The sequence below is a fragment of the Oryzias latipes genome, chromosome 21 (genome assembly GCF_002234675.1).
Source record: "Oryzias latipes chromosome 21, ASM223467v1".
Taxonomy (NCBI): Eukaryota; Metazoa; Chordata; class Actinopteri; order Beloniformes; family Adrianichthyidae; genus Oryzias; species Oryzias latipes.
Window position 1 is genome coordinate 10,945,654 of NC_019879.2, and position 25,012 is coordinate 10,970,665.

The 25,012-nt window shown below is 40.6% G+C and overlaps 1 protein-coding gene across 1 annotated transcript in view; it reads right to left on the reverse strand.

Annotated features, from left to right (window-relative positions):
* LOC101155476 (rho GTPase-activating protein 20) overlaps nt 1-25,012 on the reverse strand; it is a 49,524-nt gene that overhangs the window by 19,626 nt on the left and 4,886 nt on the right. Inside the window, exons 3-11 of the mRNA XM_004081593.4 lie at nt 15,679-15,855; nt 13,021-13,170; nt 12,300-12,341; nt 12,015-12,099; nt 11,819-11,896; nt 11,258-11,324; nt 10,665-10,862; nt 546-733; nt 133-297 (exon numbers count right to left, since the gene is read on the reverse strand). Of these exons, the coding sequence (XP_004081641.1) occupies nt 133-297; nt 546-733; nt 10,665-10,862; nt 11,258-11,324; nt 11,819-11,896; nt 12,015-12,099; nt 12,300-12,341; nt 13,021-13,170; nt 15,679-15,855 (1,150 nt within the window). The remainder of the gene's footprint in view (nt 1-132; nt 298-545; nt 734-10,664; nt 10,863-11,257; nt 11,325-11,818; nt 11,897-12,014; nt 12,100-12,299; nt 12,342-13,020; nt 13,171-15,678; nt 15,856-25,012) is intronic.

Here is a 25,012-nt window from a genome sequence, read left to right on the forward strand (position 1 = left end):
AAAAAATGCTGTTTGAAAAAGCTTGTAGGCGTTACGTAGAAGCCACACAGAGCCACAGTGATGCTGGATGCACTTCAGTCACTGGTGTTTTCCTTTGCTTTAAACAGATGAGAAGAAGAGAAGCAACATTACCTTGAGGACAGCTGCGATAACGAACATGGGCTGGTGTTTGATCTCTGGGTTGTCCGTCCCATTGTCCAGTCTGTCTCTGAGCTCCCGGCAGGCTTTAGCCCCGGCCGACCGCCTGAAGACGCCTTTGGTGTAAGGTCCTTCCAGATACAGAAACACCAACATGTCCTGGATAAGACAAAGAACAAAGTCACCTTTTGATGAAACTCTCCAAAGGAAGGAAGGTTACATTTAATTACATCCTAGAATCTATAATACCATAAATACTAATCAGTGGGGATTTTAGATTCACAGAAAAACAACAAACTGAGCTCTGCTTTCCTGTGCTTTCTCACATTTACCCACAAACCATCCTGTGTTCCATCAAAGTGAAGACCTGACCTCTCCCTGACCTGCGTGACCTCCTCTCAGCTCACCATGACAGGCTTGGGCAGGCCGTGATCTGCAGAGCAAACGGAGCTCAGGGGGCGTCCGAACAGCCGTCCCTGAGCGGCGCTGAAGGTCGGAGACAGAGGCAAGCCGTCCAGCTGCGAGCTGGAACCTCTCCAGAAGGGCCAGTTTATGAGAGACCTCTTCCTCTTAAAAGTCTTGTGCTGACCGGGCTCTGCGGGCGAAATGAAGAAGTTCATGACACTCTGCAACAGTGTGCACAAAAAAAAAAAGATTGTTGAGATCTAAACCTGCAGCTCTTTTTAGAAAGTGAATGGCAGTGGGTCTCATCACACGTGCCCTTCAGGATGTAAAAGGTAGAAGTCCCTTTTTACCTACATTTTTGCACTCTCTGCAGGACATCATGATCAAAGACCAGATGCAAATCCTGCATACAGTCTTCCTTGTGGCTTAACAGAAAAAAAAAACATCACAATGATGTCATCTTGTTTGAGCTCTGAAATGCTCAAAAGTTTACCTCACAACCCCTCCCTGCTAATAGAAAACAATAAAAACATGAACAGAAATGTCTCTGAGTCAGATCTGTTAATGTTATACAAAACCCAGAGGAAGTAGGAGACAGAGAAAGCCTGTGTTCTTAGGACAGAGGAAGTGGCCGCTTCTCACTTTTTCTGTGTTTGCATCTGTGGTGCCGAGCTGGCATTTTCTATTTGCATGGTCGAACTATGTTTGAGGTGAGATGGCATTGTTCATTCGCCACAGCCCTTAACCCTGTAAAGCCCACAACAGCAAAAAATTGATAAAAAAGTCTTCTTTTTTTTTTTAGCCTTTTTGTTAGATAAAATCTACCACAAATTGCAATACATTTTCTTTTTATGAGAAACATGGGTTTGATTGTTTTATAAAAAATGAATTATCAACAAATCTAGTATTCTTTCAATAAAGCAAGTAGACATTAAAAAAAAGAAAGAATACAAATAGATGAGTTATTCTCACCAGAAAGTTTGAAAACTTTTCTTGCCAAAAGGGTTTTCGAGATTTCATGATAGCAGCTATTTTGAAATAAGCAGGAAAAGCAAAAAGGCCTCTCTACCACCCCTAGTGGAATGATGATGAACCACAGGGCAGAAAACGTAATAAAGTTCTATACAATGAGGTTTTTTTTAGGAAAAATTGGATCATACTAACGTGTTAGGGGTCTCAAAAATGTGTGTATGGAATTTTATGCCAATGGTTCAATAGGGTTAAATGTCTGCTATGACAAAGGCTGTAAAAATACCAACACAATGTTGTGACAATGCTGGTTTTAAAAGGTCAGATTTTTAGACTTCGAAAGTTCATTTTAATATCAAAAGACAAAAAATACTAAATAAATGTAGACAATGAGGTTTAATGACATTAAAGCTAACATAACAAACTATAGACTAGCTAAGGCTTATGGCAGAATCCAAAAGCTGACATAACACAAGACTGATGGCTGACAAGCTAAAAAGACCAAGAGACGGTTTGTGAGTAGCTGATATTATCTCTAGAATGTTGACATAAAATAGAAGTGCTGCATTTAAAAAAGGCACCAACGTACACAAACCCAAATTGAGCACCTGAGCTGAAAGTATGCAGAGAATTTCGTTCTTGACGAACCCATTTCATTTTTGCGCGCCTGTTTGTCGGTGGATTTGTGTATTCTTTCACACTCGGGGCCTGGTGGCGGTGCGTCACTTGTCATTCGTTTGAGCAGTCCCACTGAGTCTGTCTGGGTTGTGTAACAGCCTGTCTGCAGACTCTGGGCACTGACGTAAAAGCTGCGCACCTATGTATACTGTAAGTGGCCATTCATTATGAATCTTTAGCAAACACTGTCAGCACAGTCATCTGCTGGGTTCTGTTAGGAGTACTTTTAAGCAAGTATTGATGGATAGATGAAAGTACTAAATATACAAACTGTCAGTGCATCCAAAGGATTATAACCAAATATAAACCTTCAATTTCAATAAATACTTTAAAAAGTCCTAAAAGTCCAATAAGAAACTGCCATCATTAACACAATAACATTTATACCAATAAATGCTTTGGCTTTAATACTGACAGACTAGCAAACTTAAAATTCTTTAAGTGGGTGGAGGATCCTGCGGCAAAAAAATGTCCTTCAAAATAAATGGCATACCTCAGCTGAAGTTCACTATTCAACAATGTGCGTTGGCGCCATGCCCAAATACATTTTGAGGGAAAGTTTACCAGCAAAGAGAATTATGGGTTTCCTCTGTCACTTGACTTTGTGGAGCAATAGGAAAAGCAGGACCTTCTTTTAAATCAGATCTTACATCTGTGCAGCTTTGATTGTTTTAGAAAGAGAGAATGAGGAAGAACAGACAGAGGACCTGGAAAATCAGTCATTTCTGTTAATGCTCCACTAGACTGTTAAGCCAGTCAAGGTTCTTGTTTTATTGAAACAACAGAAAGCAAGATTTTTTTTTTTGGTCCTTTTTTTTGAAAGATTATTGATACCTCAGTCACATGCACCAATACGGGGTGTTTATCTGTCCGGGTGCTGTGGGGTTTTGGGGTGTCTTGGCCCATAGATGGTTGTAGAGAGGTGCAACCAAATCTTATTGTGTATTGTGAAGTATTTGTAAGGATTCATAAGTAGGGAGTTATCAGTGGAGTCATTAGTGAGGTGTGTGCACTGGCTGTTGGTGCCTGTAGGATCCCCACAAAACTACAACTTGTTTGTCTAATTTCCTAATTTTGCGAAGAGTGAAGGCTTTGGAGGTTTAAAAAAAAAAGAAAATCCATACAACTTGCCTGTATCTCCCCTACTTCACTCTTATACTATCTTTGCATGTTGTATAATTGTTTGCTGTCACCCGTGGCATGCCCGTAGTAAATAATGTGTATGAACATTTTTGCTCTACAGACTCACCTGGCGGTTTATGACTTTGATATTTCCTGCAGGACACCTACATGCCCCCCAACAGGTTTGCCCATTTATCACCTGTAGACCACCCATATAAACCAGTAAGGACAGTTGTGACTTAAGGCATTACATGTTAAGGTATAGAAATTTGTGGAAAAACTCAATGATGCAGGTTGTCTCTTTCTCAAATTCTATTTGCAAATGTAAACCCAACACAGAAATCTCATTTGTTGTTTCTTAAGGGACCACTGGAGGATGGTTTCAGAAGGGAACTTCCATGTTAAAAAAAAGTTACACCACATTAATTTATTAACAGCCTGGTTACAAAAACCTGTTCAATGTTTATTACTTTTTTCTATTTAAGCCCATGTTTTGATTGTTGTTGAGCTGAACGGGTCAAACTCATATTCATCTGCCCCAGAATCTAAAAGGTGCTCTAAATGGGAGCACCTGCAAGGCAAAAAAAGAAGATCTCTATTGTGTTTTTGTTTAAATTTGGCAAAAACAATCCAAAACGTAAAAGAATGGAGATATTGAGAAAATGAAAGAGAATAGGTTCAAATGAGAACACAACTGTGTTTGTATTTGCTTTTAACAGTTAAGAAAAGAATGTGTCTGTAACTGCATCCTGTTCAGTTGAGGTCAAGGACCTTGCTCAAGGAGTGATCCATTGATCCATTCCAGTTAAAACCTGCCAGTCCAGGAACTGAACTAGTCTGTAGCCAATACTTTTTCACTAGCGGTGTGTATTGGCAAGAGTCCGGCGATACAATATATATCGCGATATGCATCTCACGATAAGATACATGTCGCGAGACATCCCAAAACTGTACCTGAACAATTTTTTTAATAAGTAAAAACAGTCTCATGACTGAAGATTTAGCACTTAACACAAGCTGGTTCTCCAGCCAACTAACGGTCAGAGGTTTAAGTGGCAAACAAGAGTCAGATGCTGAAGGATGTTTATGAATAATTAAAACATATTGTCTTGAAACCATATTCAATCGATACAAGTATCGCCAAATGGATTTTTCCCTATACCCCTATTCCCCACTATTCCCCTGCAGGTGTTTGTGCAGGTAGAAATTAGCATTTTTAGACAGATTTTAAATATTGGTGTGTTCTTAAATCTGAGTATATTTTGTTATTCTGGGTGTTCCTGCTTTAAAAGGACACCATCAGTGTCATTTGAGCTAAACTGGTCCACGCCGGCTCTGTCTCACAATTGATTTTCCTCTGAATCTTCCATTAAATGTCAACTTTTCTCTGAGCTGGAGACACAAGGACAAGACAGGGCAGGCTACCCCAGCAACAAGGAAAGGCTTGCTGGTCTTCAAAATGAAACAGAACTGGTTTTAAATCCGAGATTGCAATCTCTAAAAAGATATTTAATCAACAACCAAGTAAAACAAGCTTTAACTGTAGCATTAAAAGAATACAAAAAATGTCCTTCTGCAAGCCTCAACTTGTACACTTCAGTCTTATCTGCATCACATCGGTTATTTAATCTCAACCACGATCAGAGTGATTACATGAACTATCCTGCAAATTAATTTGGAATAACTGTGAGGCTTGGTGCCTCTTAGGTCTAGTTTTCATTGATTGTGTCTCATTCAATGGGCACTGCACACCTGGTCCAAGCTGTTGCTGTTTGGGCTCATACCCCAATCTATTAAAGTTCATGGTTTTTGAGTCTTCTTTGTGTGTCATAGTGTTTTTTTATGTCAAGTTAAATCATTACAATTTACGTTTTTGCCACAAGTGTCATGTGTTTGGGTCCCCCACCAAAACCACCACTCCTGTCGTTAACACATCAGTGATGGACACAGTAGGTTTGTAATTCAGGTTCAGTGTGATCTCACACATGTCAATTACAGCTATAAAAGAGTCTGTAGGAAAACAAGACCTTCAGGAAAAACTCAACTCTGACTTTCATCTTTGCTCCAGAAGACAAACCTCCTCTGAAGTCAGAAGGTTCATTACAAGCACATGGAGGTTGAGTCAGTATTTGGAATCTGAAACATTCAGGTTTTTAACCAAAATAATCCGCTAATGAGGAATTTTTGCAGCCACCAACTCAGCATGCAGCTCAGTCTGGTTAAAAAATCAAACCAAGAGAAGGGCATCCACCAAAGATTTCTGCTCTATATCCCATTATATGCTACATCCCACCAAAAAATGAATTTGATCTTTAAGGTTAAGTGAACTTGCACAAAGCAGCTCAAGTGGGCAGAAAAACAACACAACAATTACACAAGATTTTCAAAACAAAACAGGAGTGCTTATAACTTTTAAAACATCCACAAAACCGAAATGTCTTTATTTAAAGTGTGGAAAACCCACAGATAAACCAGAAAGTCTCACATGCCAGTATGACGAGAAATGATGACAAACTAAAAACTAGTCGGGACATGACAGGTAATCATGAAACTTGGCAACGCAATCTAAGAGGCTCAATATTGTAAACATTTCAAGTGATTCAGCTGACGATATTAGGACACCAGCATTGTTTATTTCTTCAGATGACACATGAAATCCATTTAGATAAATCTGAATTAAGTGTTTATGAGCGACGCCACAGAGGATGATGGCATCCTGGAAGTTGTCTCACAGATTCAGTCATTTTGTGGTTTGTGGGGAGATTTGAAGACACCAGAGGATCTCAGTGGTGTCTCATTCCTTAGAAAAACATTTGCCCCTTTGGTTAAAGGGAAAGGGAAGGGGTAGAATTTGATGGCTTTCATTGGTTGGAGGGGGGGGGGGGTGTAATACGAACGACAGAAAAACAGTTACACAATCACATTAGTTGTAAAATAAATATGCAACACATAAAGCCCTGCAAGGGATGAAGAGCATTTTTGAGGATTTCAAGATTTTCAAAATGTAAATAGATTAATGACTTCAAACAAAGTCACTAAAAAACATAAAGCGGGGCTTCTTTATGGCTACAGACACAGATTTGTTAGCTTTGGAGCTGGGTGTGACTAATTAGCCCTCCGTGGCTGCGAGGTTGGTATGGATCCATTACGTAAGAGTGTTTTGCTTGAAGCAAAGGAATCTGAGGAAAAGTTTGTGGTTGGCAAACTGGAGCCTCTATGACTGCAAAACACCCTTTTCCCCCCACAACTTGTTTTGCTCTAAACCTCATGTCATCCTTTTTCCATCCCCAGCTCTACATCCACAGTTTGTCCACTGTCATCTCCACCTCCTCCCTCTCAATCTACTCCACTTTTTCCATCCGATCTGCTTCCGAGCTCCTCTTTTCGGTTTCTTCCATCGCAAATTCCTCTCGCACTATCAGTCGACTGTGGTTGTTTCTTTTTCCTTCACCTCTTCTGGCCTCCACTTACTCAATAGCTGTGTCATCGCTTTTCACTTTCCATCTTCCTATTCTTGCGTTCATGCATGTCTTCTGGGGGTTCTTCCTCTTTGTCTGTCTACCCTTTCTCTTGTTTTGGTACAGCTTCTGCTTTGACCCTTGTTCTAACCCCTTTTCCGCCACATTCTCCTTTCCCACCATTCTCCTTTTCTTTTCAGCCGCTTCTCCCAGAAAACTAAAAGATGAGTCCAGGTCTTCAACGATCAGGTATGAGCGAAAACAGGAACAGTTTATGTAACCGGGACATTTTCTGGGAAGTACTCTCTGTACTGCATTGACAGTTCTTATTTCTCCCTGCGGTTTCATACAATATTAGATTTATAGATGGATTCTTGAAATCGAGGAAGTGTAATATTAGAGACCTCCACTGTCTTTTTAAAGAGGGAAAAAGCCACATGCAGTATTCATAGTTGGTGTTGCAGCTATAAGCTCACTTCTCCTGCCAACCAGAAAACACTTAAGCACCTGCAGTTCCGGGTATGAGCGCACACAAAAAGCACACCTGCACTTTTTCTGACTGTCTGTGAAAACATGCTAACCTAATATACACTGCTGTACATTTATATATGTGAGTATGACGAAGCTGGTGCCTGACGTAAAGGATGTCAAGATGGAGTTCATTCAACCCTGGCTGGATGTGGGACTTCCAAAGCAGCTGACAGGTTTTAGCCGTCCACCCAGAACGCAGAGGCCTAAACTCAGATCTAGGAGAGGTTTTAGGAGACGGACTATCGGTCGGCCGCAAAAACATTTCTGGCTTCTTTTCTTTCTTTTCTTTTCCTGAATCTTACAGACAAGCCTTCTGTTTTCGAATGCTGAGATCCCAGGAGTGGGCCAGTCGATGACCCCTCCGAGGTTGTCAAAATGCCCTCAGTAGCAAAGTTCTGGGGGTAGATGAGGTCTGCTATGATAGCCTCAAGTCTCTAAAGTCTTGTGGAGCAACAGACCATGAGACCATGCTTGAGGGTTTCCTCGTTCAGTCCGCCTGTTTTTTGGGGATTTGGAGAAAGCGTGTTCTTTGTTCTGTTGGAGTTGCTCTGGGAATATGAGGTCTGAGCCCCTTACTAGGGGGCTCCAGGACCCCATAGTCTTTGTACAACCAATGCAGGAGTTTGGTTCATTTCGCTGGCAGTAAGTCAAGCCCATTCCCAGTTCATGTTGGACTCCAGCAGTAATGCTCTTTCTCACCAGTTCTGTTCATGATCTTTATGGACAGAATTTCTAGGCTCAGCCAAAGACCAGAGGGGGTCTGGTTTGAGGATTTCAGAATTTCCTCTCTACTTTTTACACATGATGTTCTGTTGGCTTCATCAAACCATCAGTGTGTACAGAAGCAGTTGGAATGAGAACCAGAACTTCCAAGTTGAAGGTCTCACAGGTTCTCGACCTGACTAAAGGGGGTTTGGCACTCTCCAGGAAGGTGGAGAGCTCCTGCCTTAGGTGGGGGAGTTTATGTATCTTTAGGGTTTTGTTGACAAATGAGGGAAGGATGGAAGGTGAGATGAACAGGTGGTTAAAGTGGCTAAAGTGCCACAGTTGCCGTACATCCACTGCAAACTATTTGATACTAAAGATTTAAAACCTTGTTTTTAGAGATTTAAGATATTTGACGAGGTTTTCAATCGTCTTAACTTAGCTTTTCTCAAAACCAGCAGTCAAGATTTTTTTGCCTCATTAAGAGCTAGGATATTAGTTCTTAAAGAAATTATAACTTAAATGAGTCTAAATCGTTTTACTTCACACTCTTGACAACAGAAAAACTTGATTTAGGACTAAAATAAACTCAAATGACACTGTAATTTTTGGTTCAATTTTAAGCCTGTTTTTTATTTAAGTTAAAAAAATCTAATCAAAGTTAGATGGGGATTCATTGTTATTATTGTGGGGAAAAAAACGTACATCTGTTGAATAAGTGCTAGTTTTAAATTTTATGAGAATTTATTAAAAGATTCGTACAAATATAGTATTCTCATTTTGTTCTAAAAATTAGTCATTTCCACTTATTACACTAGTTTATGGTCACTGCAATCAAAATAAACTTCATCTTTATCTCCGTACAAACCCAAACAATACAAACCATTTGCAATAATTAAGCAAAAAATACTTATCATTGGGCTGTATAACAATGAGTTTGAAGTCATTTTAAATAACAGTTAACTTTTTATTTTATTTTTCTTTTCTTGGATGCTTGTGTGGATCTCCTTGTTTCTAGTTTTTCATTTTGTATTATTAGATTTCTTGTTAAATAAAAATGACTGCATAGATACATCATTTTACAGCCTTCTGGTGATTTTTTCTTAAGATTAAGCTTCTTTAGGCTGCTTCTTTATGCAGTCCGTTAAGGTATCACAATGAAGAAGAAGCCGTTCATTCTATGTCCCCACCTTCATCATGGGCTTTGGTTCATAAGTGTAAGGAGAAGATCCCAGATACAAGCGGATGGAATGAGTTTCCCCTGCTGGGTGCTCCCTTACAGATGGGGTGAGGAGCTCGGAGCAAAGCTGCTCCTCCTCCATATCGAGAGAGGCAATCTCTATTGAGACTGCGCTGAGTTGAAATGGAAATAAAAACAAATACAGGCTTAATGCCTGACGCTTGTGTTCATATTTTAAGTAGTCATAGTTTGAGGAGATTACCTATTTTTAATCTCAATAATGTACAAACAGCCAAGGGGAGATTTAGTGTGTTTGTAGTGGAGTAACAGAGGGGGAATATTTCAAACTAGGTATGAATATCAAGACCTTTACACTCCTAAAGTCAGACTGAAATACGCTCCGTAAATATTCACAAACATGTTTTCCTTTGTGTGAGGTCTGTGCACAAAGGTTGAGGTTATCCAAACTGATATGAGTTTCTCAATTTCACACTTGATTCGACAGATGTGTCTGCTTTTGATTGGTTCAAAAAAGGCCTGAAAAAGGGACAATTAAGTGTCAAACTTGCATGGGCTTTGTTATCTATCAGGCCTCTATATCAGTGTTTTTCAACCTTTTTTGAGCCACGGCACACTTTAACCTTGACAAAAATCATAAAACTTAAGTTACATACAAACTGTATGTTCGTTGTGGTTTCAAGACGTGTAACAAGGACGACTCATTGTACGCTGAGGCGCTGTCCCGTCCCTTTAAGCCAACGCATCATGGGAGATGTAGTGTTAAAACTGCCAGAAAACGGCAGAAAGACTCGCGTCTCTGAGCTTCATGGTTTTGTTCACTTGTTCCACGGTCTGATACCGGATTCTGTGGAAAGCTACACCGCTAAAGACGAGCTTTAGCTGGTGTTTTTGTTGGAACTGAGTGAGTTATGAGCTAAATTGGAACAAGAAAGTGAATACTTTAAACACTTCTGATTGGTCAGACTGATGACATGTGATTAAGCCTTCAAGAAGCTGCGGAACTTTTCAGATAACAGTTATAGCTGCAGCTAAATCGCGTTACCGTCATTCTTATAAAAATGTCTTTAATAGAATCAAATAAACACAAAGAAAAAAGTATTTCATGATCTTTCATATTCCTAACTACTCAGTGTTTTATCAGGACCTGTTTGGATGAACAAAGAGCTGATTTCCTGGAGATGGGAATTTTTTTTAGATCAATTAATGAGGGCAATTTTCCACGGCACACTTGACCATGTCCCACGGCACACTAGTGTGCCGCGGCGCACTGGTTGAAAAACACTGCTCTATACATACAGCACAGACGGTTTCACACATCAATCACTTTCCCTTGAGTTTTGCTCCAAAGGTTTTTTCTTAGGCAGAAACTGACATTACTTTCCTTTCAGAGGATTTTTATTTTGCTGCCCCGAGAAGGCTGCACACTGAAGCGGCTCTGGTCTTTAAATGTAACCTACCTAAAAGCTCCTGAGGTGACAGGAGGACTTTGTTGGGTTTGAGGATGAACTGACACTGGGTGTCTGGAGGGAGACACTGATCCAGCAGCAGAACTCCAGGGCAGTCGGTTGGACTCATCGGGTCCCGTCCTATTCGTCCTGGACAGCTCCCGCCGTCCCGAATGTGGCTCATCTTGATGCAGAAGGGAAACTCGTGGCCTAGAAGGAAAGGTCAGGGTCCAGAGGTTAAGGGTGGAGGGTCTGGTATGCGCAGAGTGTGTGCTTCTGACAAGGAGCCAAAGCACAAATGTGGTGGAAAACAGGGAAGTGCTGGCACCGAGTGACAATAAATCCCAAATACTGAGTGGGGATTTGGGGAATTAGGTCTGAATTACAGAATAAAAAGATTAAGCTTGAAGGTTTCAAGGAAATACCACTCTGACTAAAAACAAATGGAAATGTTTCCAGATGTTTGAAGAGAATTTAAACCCCTTCTATTCAAATATTCACTAAAGGAATGCCTCAAAATCCCTTTTATCTACAGTTAAGGACAGTTTTCATAAATAAAAAAATAAAAAAAACTCCTTTATAAAACAGACTTAAGTAACACTCACCGATAAGGGGATACGGAGGGTCGTCTTTACTGGAGTTCACCCACAACCGGAGGTCTTTGATGCAACTCTAGAGGGACAAAGAGGAAACAAACCAACTTGAAATCAAAAATCTTTGTTTCTTTTTACCTGAAAACCTCCCACTGCGCAGCACTTTAATGAGCTAATCTAATAAAAATCCTGTTTTTGGTGACTTAAACATGTTCTTGAGGCATTTTTCTGATAAGAAAAAGAAAATTCAGCTGAAAATTGTATTTCTGAGTATTTCTTTATTCAAAACCATTGTGAAGCAGGAGCAGATGAAAACAATGCTGTTTGAAATGGATTGTTTTTGTGACGTAGAAAAAATGCCCGTGGTCTCGCCCACAACTTAGAAGTGAGTTTCTAATAAACCCCTGTCGCTCTGCAGAAGCTATGCCAAAAAACAACGTTCTTTTATTTAGGTTAAAAATGGCATAATTATGGGAAGACTTAAAAATAGATCAGGAGGAGGTCTTTCAACAAGTTCTGGTTCAATCTTTTTGGTTTTCCCAATAACGTCCAGATAACAGAAGTTGAGCTTACAGAGATGCCGAACTGCTGCAGGGACATGCGAATCACGTCAGTGGTGGTGTCTGTGTTGTTGACTGCAAGCGTCTTCGCCTGGTTGAAGCAAATTGAGAAAAATAGGTTAGTTTTATTTAGACTAAAAGTTTTTGCTTTTAATAAATTGATATTTTAGGATTTAAAAAAAAAGAGGCAATGACAAAGAAGATCATACGTAAGCACAGTTTCCTATGTCCTTGGCAAAGATCTTCAGCGGAACGGTCTTTGGGTCATCCTTCTCTTTTCCCTCACTGATTCGACTGTTTTTGAGGAGGAAGAACAGAGGAAGGTGAGACTTCAGATGCGACTAAAATCAATGAATGTTTTCCAACATTCTGACTTGGCTGCATTTAAAGTTAAGCTACAAACTTACATATTTTCCTATATGTTCAATGAACTCAAACTGTTATTGATCCAGCTTGTAGATCATTCCTTAAGGTGGCAGGGGAAAATTCCTTACCCGTTGATGAGCGCCAGCCATTTATCCTTTAGCTCTTCAGAGCTGAAAAAATGACAGAAAAATATTACTCAAAAATAATAATTAGATGTTTTGCTTATTTGTGCCACAGAGTACAACCACAAAATGCTTGGAGCCTGGATTCCTGATGGATTTCAGGCAGGTGCAGAACGCCGCATGGCATGCCTGATAGCATTTGTTTGTGCTGCATGTTGGAGCCTGCTGTACATATGTGGTTGTCTCCTCTGGTTTTCCTGAGGTTCAGTTGATCTGCTTTAACAACTGCCATAGCCCTGAAGCGCTGAAGATTGGTTTTGGCTGAATGTTCGGGCAGTGATTCCCCTTCCTGATGAGAACATTTTGTACTCTTTCAGGACTGGATCCACTCAAACACTCGAGTCAGGAGTTTCATGTTTTGGAGAGGAAAGCAGGGTTTGTGGATGCGCCGAACGATGTTACAGTCAGGCATGAAATTATCTACAACCCTGGCAAATTTAAAATGTCTTTTTCTGTCTGTTAAGAATGTAAATAAAATATTTTTCCCATAATCATAATTCTTGCACATCATTTTATTACCTTCTGGAAGGCGCCTGTGTCAATACACATTTAGAAAAAAAAACTTGTTTTTATGACCTTAAGTCATAAAAGTGACTTGAAGCCAAAAGGGATTTGAATGATGTCAGAATTAACAGTATATATAAAAGCCTCAACTGAGAATACACACCTGAACGTGGCCACATAGTTGCACGTGGGCCAGCCCATGACAAAGCTCCGGTCCGGGTTGGTGCTGCCCTCACACACCTCCTCCATGCAGTTAGCGGTCCACATCTCACACACTCTCACCTGGGACTTCACTTTAAAGTGAGTCGGGGACCTGGACAAACATAAAATCAATCAACAGAAATCATGTTTGTCCAATTCTAAACACTGGAAGAGGGCATCAGTGTCAAATTACCATATCACAATTTTTTTTTCAAAGAATTAAGATTAACATTAAGATTAAGACCAACTTTATTAATCCCCGTTGGGAAATTCAATTATGTTTAGTTCAAAGATTTGTTCTCAACTGGTGAAATTAACAAAACTTGAACTTCCATTGATAGCAATAGAAATTTGTACATTAAACCTGTAAAGCCCACTACATCAAAGAAATTAGAGAAAATTCTATTTGTTTGGAATCAAGATGATTTTTAAATCCTTTAATGAAATCCACTAAGAGAATGAGGGAAAATGTTTTTTGATAATATACATATAGCATCAACTATGCTACACTGACAAAAGGAATTTCCCCATCGTGGGATTAATAAAGTCCTCTATGCTATTCTATTCCAATCGGATGATTTGGTATGTTTTTGTTCACAACAATGTTAGTTTAAGATGCTAAAATGTTGACAGAAGTCTTCAGGAAAAAACACCTTATTTACTCAATGTCTCCAATTTGATCCAGACATTTTAACGTGATGTAACTTTATTATAAAGAATTAATCATCAACAAATGTTGAATTCTGTTGCAGCAAGATGTCACTAAAAAACAACAATATATTAGTTATTCTTACAACAAAATTATGAAATTTAGCTCAACTTTCCCACAAAAAGTGTTTTTGAGATTTCGTGGAAGCAGCCATTTTGAAATGAGCAGGAAAAGCCCTCCACTGCCAGGGTAGAAAACATGGAGCAAGTTATAAACAAAGGATTTTGAAGGAAAATTTGCATCATGCCAATGAGCATTTCTGAGAGGGGTTTCGGAAATGTGAGTAACAAATACCAAAGCAATAGTTTCAGGGATAAAACTTACAGAAAAGATGAGTTTTGTCTAAAAAAAAATCCAGCAAATGTATTTCAATACAATTGATTCAAACATTAAAAATAATAATAATAATAGTTTTCCTTTAAGCCTAACCCAACTTCACTTAGATTTAACTGAACTATGCTTTTCTGTGATTGTAAGTGAACCATAAAAGCTAAAGGTAAGGCACCACTTTCCCCAAAAATATCATGAATTTTATCTTTAGATCTGTGACGAATGCAATAAAATCTTCTGAGTTATCAAAAAGCTCTTTGTTTGACCTTTTCAGTCTGAGTGCATGCAGGTGAGCATGAACAGGCTTTAACAGGGTTTCCTCTGAACCATGGCTTAACAAAAAGCCATCAGAGAGCACAAAAACTGTTGGATTTTTATAAATGCAATTGTTTTTTTTTTATTGAAGGAGTTCCTCAGAGAAAACATCTAAAGCCTTTAAATTGTTGAATTTATTAAGTGCAATTTTACATGCATGTGCAACCCTCTGTTATTGTTTTCAATGAAATCTACAGTTTGCTTTGCTGAACACGTGAAAAAGTTGTGTTAATGCGGATAAAAGGGACGCTCCAATGGAATAACCGTAAACTCTGAGTTTGTGCAGTCAAGAATTCAACACCTTTTAAGTAGAAACTACAGGAAACAGGCATTTCAAGCACAATTTGAAGACAGAACAACAAACATCACTAATTCTGTGAGAATGTCTGCTCTTGAGCTGGATTGTTTATGCCAAACGGTTTGTGGAGCAGAAGCTCTGGTGCCCGGTGGCATTTGTTTTCCTCTGACCATGAACCAGCGTAGGGCTAAGTCAATAGAGAGATTTTTGTTTTGCTGCAAAATCGGGGCCATCTGAACACAGACATAGTCAGAGTTCATTTGCTACGACATCTCTAATTATAGAGGCACTAGATCCAGTTGTGCATATTTGGCACACAAACACACGCTCCCTCTCTGCTATTATATGGACATAAAAACAAACACACATATACATCACTGGATGGCTTTTTTTTCTCCCCGTGTCCTTTCCAAATTCACATTCCTCCAACTCACTCTGCTCAGCCACAATATATTAAAGGCAATTATAGCCTATACTGTCAGTATTGGAAGGGTCAACTCCACCCGCTGGCACATGACTCCCTAAACACACCACAGACATCCTGCTCTGTCTGCAAAGAGGGTTCTGACTGCACGATAAATACACAGTCTGTATGTTTATGCGTGTCTATTTGTGAAAATGTGCTCAAAAAATGTCTAGAAGCTCCACAAGTCTTTATTTTTTAATGCACTTGTGTGTTGGCGTGTGTGTGCGGGTAACCCCGCTCTGCAGGCCGGTGGGGCTTTGATCTCAGCCAGGCCTCATATGGATTTAATTGGCTGGGAAATAATTACACACTGGGGAGAAAATGAGAGATGGAGAAGTGAGAGAAGAAGGGGAATGGAACTTCACCCCGAGTTCTGAAACATGGCTTCGTGGTGTCATGTTTGTTGAATTTCTTTCCTGGGTTCATGGCTTAGAGAGACTAGTTTCTAACTCTCTCCCAGAAACAACCACATAAATATGGAGACCAGGAGTGAAGAACCTACTTGGCTTTGGCAACCAGCAGTGTGTCGTTGAAGAGGAAGAAGTGTCTCTCCTGAGTCTGCAGGCCGGTCTTCAGCTGCGTCTGGGCGTGGCCCAAAAACAGGCGTCCTGCACTTTCAGCCAGAAAGCCCTGGACGAGGGAACAGGACTCCGGGCTGACAGGCATCGAGCAGGTTTCCCTGTGAAACAACATGAGTACAAAACACTTACACAAACTTCCAATGCCCAGAACAGAAAACACGTCATTTGGATGCATTTGAAATGGAAAATGAACAGATGGGACACTCCTGAAGAAGCCTCATGTTTGCGTAATGCCTTAGTCACATGCACCGGAAACCGGGTTGACCCGTACAGGTGCTGCGAGTTTTTGGTCGTCCAGGTCAGTGGAGGGTTGTAGAGATGTTTGACCACATCTCAAAGGGACCACAGGTGTGTCACACCTTGTCGTACTGCCACCTTAAGGGACGTCGTGAAAATTGTCATGCGTGTGATAAATGTATCGTGTAAGAATACTGTAAGTTACACGTACTTCTGATGTGTAGATGATTCTGTGGTTCTGTGCCTTTTTCACCGCACTCTAGTCGGTGGTAAAGTGCGCGTACTGGCCCCCTACTGACCACGCACAAAAGCTGCATGCATGGGATGTGCGGGGGGTACGCAGGTGCACGTCGGATGTAGAAACGCTCATTGGATTTAAATTTTGTGCGGCGGCACACACCAAAGAACATTCTTTGAGGAAGCCGCACGAAACTTTGCAGTGGATCCTAAATTTTCTCTGAATGGCACAAGCAGCTGGATGATACTGAGAAGACGGCGGCAGAAAAAGGAGCAAACCGTTTCCTGGTGGAGGTGCAACGAAAGCGATTGACGAATTAGAAGAAGTTGTTTGAACATGGATTGTTGAGCAAAATCCTGAAAATGTTAATCTGGTGTTGTCTGCACTTTGTGACAGAATTCCACTGCAAAATGAACCCATTAGCCGGTGATGAAATAAATGCAGATCTCCAATAGACGCCTGTCTTTTGGAAGATATCCGGTAGATCTGATGGACTATTTCTTACATTCTGTTGGGTTTGTTTTCAAACTGCACTCTGGAGAGGAACAAAGAAACAGACAGACATGACAGCAGCTGATCGATTAAATGTGGGAGGTTCCTGAAATGATGATGACTGACTGGAAAGAACATAAAAAAAGAGAATAAATTAATAAATGTGTTCAATTTTTCACTACACCACATTTACAAATAAGACATGGTTGAACTTTAGTGGACTCATTTTTTTTTAAACATTCACACTTTTGGTAGGTTATTTTCCTGCCTCAGGTACACCAGGGTTCACTTGCAAGTCACCCAAAAAGCCTGACTTTTAATCAGAAGAGAATCTTGAGGTTTGATTGCCAGCAGAGTTGAAGCAAATTATTTAAAACTCTGCTGTGGACCACAGAGACCAGTGTGAATGTACGTCAACTTCAAACGTTTTTATTCACATCAGAGCTTTGAAGATCTTTGCTGTGTGATCAAACTTAATGTCTTGCATGCCAGAGCTCCCACTAACCCGCAATCTGGGCCACTTCTTTGAGCAAAAACCGGGCCCAAATGGAGACAAAGCAATGGGTGTAGTTAAACAGACTTAAAGGAGTTAAGCTGCAGCATGAATGACTTTGACGTCAAAATGTTTAAGCACCTTGATTCCATGCAGGCTATTTTTTAATTAAAGCGCCACAACAGAGTGTAGTATATTTAGAGTTGGACCTGTGGGTGAGCTGCAGTCACATGGGACATTTTGATGGTCAAACCTCCCCAATCCAACCCTTTGTGCTGAGAGTGGAGCAGAAAGGGACTGAGTTGTATAGTCTTTAGTATGACCCTACCATGGACTCAACCTCACAATCTTTCAGTTTTAGGGCAGACACTCCTCCATGGGCCACTGAGCTGGTCATGGAAACGTCTTAAATCCAGGCTTATCTAATCACTAACCTGGCTGCCTCCACTATGGCGTTTCATAAGCAGGGGGTAAACATTACCCTAAAGGAACGGTGAAGTGTTGGTTAAATACGATTCCCGTAATGTGGATTACCACACTCAAGGGTCAGTTTGCCCGACAACTTTTGAGGAAGGGGGTCAAATCTCACAGCTAAACCTGATTGACCTTTACCTCTTTCTGCTGAGCGGTCCGATAACCGCAGGGTCACAGTTAACATGTTTGAAGTTTTCCATCTGGCACCACTGACTCACTGTAACGGCGATTTGAGCAAACAGTTTGAGAAAACTGAGTGGAAGCTGGATTCTGACCACGTCGCTTCCTGACTCCTCATAGCTGAGGCCACTGATTGCTTAAGCCATCTGGAGAAATCTGTTCATCATTTGTGCATTTTGGGCTGCAATGACACAACGGCAAAGTCAAAAGACCACACTATTCAGTAAAACGATTCACACGCAGAGTAAAAACTGCATGTAGAAAATGTCTGCTTGGATTGATGATTCCAAGTGAAAAAGTCAAATTTAGCTGACAGTCCGATGTTGGGGGGGGGCATCTTTGAAAAGGAAAGGAAATGATTAGAGACCTCCATCCTTTCCTGTTTATCCATCTGAACACCAGATAAAACACTGAAATATCGTCCCCTGTACACACTTCCTATCTCTGTCTCTGCCTCCCTGCATCTCTTTCATGTACACAGCCATTCTCTGGAGTACATGCACACACCCTCCTCTTAATATGCTCTACTGTGTAATTACATACCACTATAGGGACGCGTAGATTTCTGCTGCAAAACCATCAAAGCAACATTCTTACTGCAAACTAGCACCAAAAGCAATGCTCTCACATTCTTCTAGCTGCATCGCCGCCATAGAGCGGTTCCAGAAAACGACCAGATTCTTCTATCAGTAAAACTGCCTTCAGTTTGAAGAGTCTTTTGAGTCCGTGTACAGAAAGGATCTCTACGGTGGCCCTGAAGTGCAGATCACACAACGCAAAAACATATCAACAATCACAACAATTATAAAAGTAAAACAAATATTAAAAAAATTAAAAAGAGATTAAAAAAAATCAAAACTATGGACGTTTTTGAGTCATAATTCAAAGTAATATGCAATTCTCAACTGTAGGAGACTGAACAGGAATGGGGGAGCGACGCAGTGGATGACTTTGAGGGTGAACGGCAAGAGTTTGAAGTCAAATCTGAATTTGACAGCTGCTGTAGAACAGGTGTGATGTGGTGAATGGGGGGGGGGGGGTGTTAATGTAGAGGTTGGACCAGTTGAAGATTGTTGAGAGGTTTAGGTTTATGGGGAAGGCTGAAGAGGAAGAGGAGGGGCTCACAGTAATGGATGTGCACCAGCATGGAGGCGGTATGGGCTGCATGTGAATGAATTGATATGACGCAGATGGAAATATGGGATTAATAAACGTGAGTGAACGTTTCCAGGAAAGCTTCAGTTCCTGTGGTTTCTTGCAGCTGTGAGGATGCTGTGTGTTGAACAGCAGCATCGCCCGCTGAGAAGATGACAAAAAGAAAAAATAATTATGGATGAAATATTGAAACCCTCTGTGCATTTTTATGAATGATTCATAAAACGTTACCAAACTAAACTGCAAGCTGCCTGTGGTGGCAGTGACTGTAAAGTCATACAGGAAGTTGAATACGTTCACTCAGAAAATATCCCATTGCCGAGATAAATCATCCACAACACAGATTTAATGAAACTTCTGTGATGCAGAAGCATTTCCTCCCTGACCGTCAACACTCGTTCATATTTACTGCAGAATCTTAAGAGAAAACTTGAATCGAATGAGGGAACATTTTTCATTTTAGGAATAAAAGAGGGAAGAAACTCCTAATAAAGAACTTTGATCAGGTTTGATCACATATTTTAAGATAGATTTCAAAGCCTGCAGTAGCAGAACAGATGACGCTTTCAAGACACTTTAAATGAGTTGGTAGCTAAAAAAAGGTCAATAAATCACAGATTCTACTTTGAGGCTAGCTCTTAGCCGCACTGTTAATCTCTTTACACTTTGTATGCACTTACGTCTCAAACGTCTATTCAACACACAAGAATCATGCACAATTGTGTAAGATTCATTTTTTTTTGTTTTTTTCATTCGTTCATTTTAGTCCCTTTTGGGGTCACGGGGCTGCCGGGGTCTATCCCGGCCACTTGTGGGCAAAGGCAGGGGTCGCCCTGGACAGGTCGCCAGTCTGTTGCAGGGTAGAATGTCCACAATCACACACCTATGGAGAACTTAGAGTTGCCAATTAACCTATGAAGCATGTTTTTGGATGGTGGGAGGAAGCTGGAGATCCTGGAGAGAACCCGCGCATACACGGGGAGAACATGCAAACTCCACACAGAAAGGTCCCCCATTGATGTTGTTTTTTCATGTCCCCCAGCTGGGACTTGAACTGGGAGCCTTCTTGCTGTGAGGCAAGAGCGCTAACTACTGCGCCACCGTGCAGCCAATTGTGTGAGATTTACATAATAATAATTGTGTATAAACCAGGTCAAATATTTGTATACTGTCTCATTCTCAACTGACCAAAAAGTTTAAACAGCTCAAAACCAAATTCGCACAAAAACCCGTCTGGCGAAATCCTCGACGGTCATCTGCGCGCATCGAATGTCGAATGCAAAAATGAACTAGACCCAAATTTCATGCGTTAAATGTACCCGTGACACGGCCTTCACAAGGACGGAATTACGTCAGTGATGAGCGCATTCCCGACTCTGTAGCCTTTAAGTTCCAAAGTCTTGGAAATGTTGCGAAAATGTGAAATTAAGAGGTAATGTTGCAACTTCTTAAATCAAGTCCTCTACACTAAGATTCAATTTTTTATCTTTTTATCTCTAATTTCACCCAAATAACTGAGATTTCCATGAAATCTATTGGTGAGGCATTGATATCCACTTTAATGTCCCACTCCATATGTATGTGTCCTCCATCATCAGAAAATGAACATGCTACAATATCAAAGACATGACTTTCATTGGAGTGGCTAAACTATCAAAACCAAAGAGGGGAATGCCACATACAGAGGTTAAAACAGGACTGTTGCAGAAGGACTTTTCAGGATGAACTCAGATCAACATCACAGCATAAAGTCAAAGGTTTTCATCATCACACGCTCTGCTGCTTTCTTACTTAATGCTCATGTTCTTGGAAACCACAGCCCCTCTGACAGCCCGGGACAGACTTTGTAAAGCTCTTTCACATCTCACTGCTCCCAAAAAAGACAACATCTTCTGTATTCACCACACATCCCTCCCCTCTCAAAGGTGAGACTGACAGGCGAGCCGGCAAACCTTGGAAAGTGATGAATGCCCCGCTAATGTCTCCATTGTACATCATGTGATGTTGATAAATTGAGTGTGTGGTCCTCCCGCCCATGTATGACCACCTTTGTTCAGGATCAACCTCTGTTGACTTTTTAGCAACGCAGTGAGGAGCCACGGTCCAATGAACCGCACACCGCTGCATACTAATCATCTGAAATGAATATTCAGGAACTCCTGACCTGGGCCGGGACGGAAACGTTTCCCCGTATGACGTGCAGAAAGTCTCAGCGCTGAAATCCGACCAGCTGCGACTAAACAATCGATGAGAAGCGTGAAACGACAAAATCACAGGCTAACGGGAAGGAGTAAAAGATAAACAGAAAAAAACATTTGAATGACAGAGACAGGAACCTCATCTCTGATGTGGAAACACAGTTCTGATGCTGTTTAAACACTTCTTTATTTTACTTCTGCCTTTATTTACAGGTGGAATCAATGCGGCACATAAATGTCAGACACAAAGCTCGGCCCTTTTTCTTCCTTTTCCTCCTCGTTCTGCAACGTTTGAAGCTTTGAAATCTTTATTTAAAGAGGAACAAATACCATAAGACTTTCTAGACTCTGGAAGTCTGATGTGAGGAACTGTTTAAACCTTCCTGTCCCTTAAGCTTGAGTCACATGACCCAATACGGGGGTTGACCCATACGGGTGCTGTGGGCTTTTGGGTTGGTGCACAGACTATGTTCTGATTTTTTTAAAGGTGAGGTTCCAAACGTGGGGCGTACAACGGATGCGCAGGTTTCAGGGGTGATGGAAAAATAAAAAATCTGTACGATACGCCTGCGTCTCACCAACCCTCATCAACCCATAAGGCCAGTTGGGACTAAGCCTTCAAACAACACCAGAACTGGCTGCTCTGCAAGAATCCACACAGTAGAGATGTTCGGAAAATTCTGTTGACTATTGTTTGAACAAAAATGGCATAAATGAAACATTTACCCACTGAAACTCCAAACTTGAATCAAAAAAAAGCATCCTCAGTTAAGTAGCAAACAAAATTATCAAACAAATAAAGATGGGGATCAGAAATCCAAAAATAAAAAGTAGTACTATTAATTTTTTCCCCATGATGGGATTTTTAAACTCTTGTCTAGAAATGGCGATTGAAGCTCTATTTTCCTTAATGTTTGCATAAAGAACAGGAGTCACTCTTATGCAACGCATTCATCAGATTCTTGCTTCTTTTGCCCCGTTGGCAGAAATGTACACAGTAAAATGCATACCTCCAGCGCTTTATAGATTTGGTGTTGACAGCACTGAATGTACAAACTTACATCATAAATCACTTCACAAATCATTCTGTTCAGCCAACAATCTCCTCGTTTTTATGGGAACATTTTTGTAAACACTTTGGTTTATTTGCTTTCTGTTGTTTTCTTTAAAAAGATGCTCATAATTATCTGTTTCATTCAGGCTATAATGTCAGACTACAATATGTGTTTGTTTTTGATACAGTTCAGCAAATTAATGCGCCTCAAAAATGACAATAACACACACACAACAATTTTGTGTATTCAATTGAAGGGAATGTAATATTATGGGATTGTGCTATCATAGCACACTAAGTTGGTTCTATCAAAAGGTGTTTTTTTACAGCACTGACAAATATGAAGAAATGCTCTGATTGACGTGTTCTAGTGTAGTTCATTAAAAAAAACAGACTTAGATAATGTTTCTAATGTTTTTTTAAATAATTAAAGCCATAAAAAGTTTTCAGAAAAGGTTCAAAAGAGGATTCAGTTCCATCATCCTTCTTTCTTCTGTGTGTAACTCCAAAAGTGTCGCCTCACCTCTCAAGTGTTTGAGCCCTCAGACACACACACATATACACAACCTCCTGCTACCCTCAAGTGACATTCACGCCGGCCTCGGGAACAAGCGTTCAAGCGACCACGTCTCAATGCACAGTGGAAACGTGAGATGTAAACACGCGTTTTGGGCCTCTGCGTTCCAAACTCTCGTGTTCATGTGTTGCAACACACGTTTCTACGACCGTATTTGGAGACTACGTCCAAAACGCACCACCATTGAACGTGCATTAAAATGTAAACCAGGTTTGACCAATCAGGGTCTCGGATTTCGTAGTGATGTAAGGATGACAACATTTTAATTCCTGGAAGTGCCGACCGTTTGAAAATTGATCATGGAGGACAAATCAATAATTGTGGTTTGTGGAACTACAGGACACCAAGTCTACCTTATATCGAAACAGAGCTGTGAAAGAAAAATTCTGGAGCAAGATTCACCAGATTTGCAGCACTGTAGCAATTTGCACCAAGTTTCTTCAAACTGTAGGTGGCAGGAATGAGCAAGTAAACAGTAGAAAAATAAGAAGCCCCTCCCTGCTAGTGCAGTGTGAACACCATAGGCTAAATGCGCGTTCAAGAAGGCACATTTAGCAAGAACTACAACGCGCGTCACAGGTCTGGTGTGTACGTAACTTATGAGGGAATTTGTGCGTCTTATTTTTCAGCAAAGGTCACCTCTGGCTTTTTGACCTTCAACGCCCTTTCATATCTACTGGAGAAAGACAAATGCTGAAAAGGAGAATACAATCCAGATTAAAAAAGACAGCAGCAGCTGCACTTTTGTTTCCGACGCCACAAGTGGACAAACTAAGTAAACCAGTGAAAAAGACAGCGTGCGCGTGTTTCTCCACAGGACCTCAGTCCTCTGAAGGATTGCACTGAAAGGTTTCAGTCTGACAAGACAAACAACCATTCACAACTCCGTATGTGAATGTGACGACATTATGTCATGCAAAACACGCCACCTCGCACCGTCTCCTGCACCCACAGAGCAGCTTCTGTTCAACTGTGCAACAAAACAGTCAACCAAAATTCCCTTCACAGTTCTGCTTTCTCATGGTTCTATTTTTAAAAAAACACAATGAGTAAACCCAAATATGCTTTTTAAAGTAAGTAATTTATTGGAAGTAATAGTTTTATTTGATGCTAAGTTGATTTTTTTTCACTTTTTGAGCAAAAAACCTTTTCTAGCTTAGAGTTTCCTGACAAAGACCAGCCAATCAGACAATCAGATCCTCAATGTGAGGTTGATGCAAGAACTGGAAAGTGCATCAACACATTTCTGCCCCGCACAGGGGTGATTAAAAAAGGCCTGTAAAGAATGTGCGTGTGCTGGAGATGACTGACAGATGGACGGGAGCTTTTTCAAGCGCTTTCATTGAAATACTATTGCTTTCTTACATCGTGGTGACACTGCAGCTTTGAGCGATGAAGGGGGTGCGGTCGGACCCGTCAGCCGCTCCTATGTCCTTGTGTTTTATGCAGCATGGACCCTCCTAAAAGACGTGTACATTTCACTCCCTGAGGAACAAGAACAATGCTACAATAGCATTTTGGAGCCTGGAGGCTGAGAGATGAGGTTATATATATATATATATATATATATATATATATATATATATATATATATATATATATATATATATATATATATATATATATATATATATATATATATATATATATATATATATATATTAGCTCATATATATATGAGCTAATTTTTTTTAAGCGCCTCCCTGGGGGAATGAAAGGCCAGGGAAGGGAATGGAATACAATCGGATGTGATGACTCCATCTTATAAGGAATTCTAAGACATCCACCAGCTAACGACAAATGCTCTGCTTAAATGCTTGCACAACATTTGCCCAAAGTGAAAACTTGAACAACTACATTCTAGGTCAGGTTAGCATCTAAAAAAACAAACAAAAGGTATTCCACGTATGAGCAATCAACGCAGCAGTCTGTTCAGTCACAGCATGTCACCCAGGCTCCTGCACAGAGGGGCGGGGCAACTGTTTAGTATAAGGCATGGAACAGTCCGGAACAGGACAAGGCATTGTGGCGCGAGCCTTCAGAAGAACGCAAATATTTGCCGAAACTTTGGGGTTTGTGGTGCATGATGGACACAATAAGAAGTGGTCTTTAATTATGATTCCGCCGTTTTTAGCCAATATCAGAAAACCTGCGTTG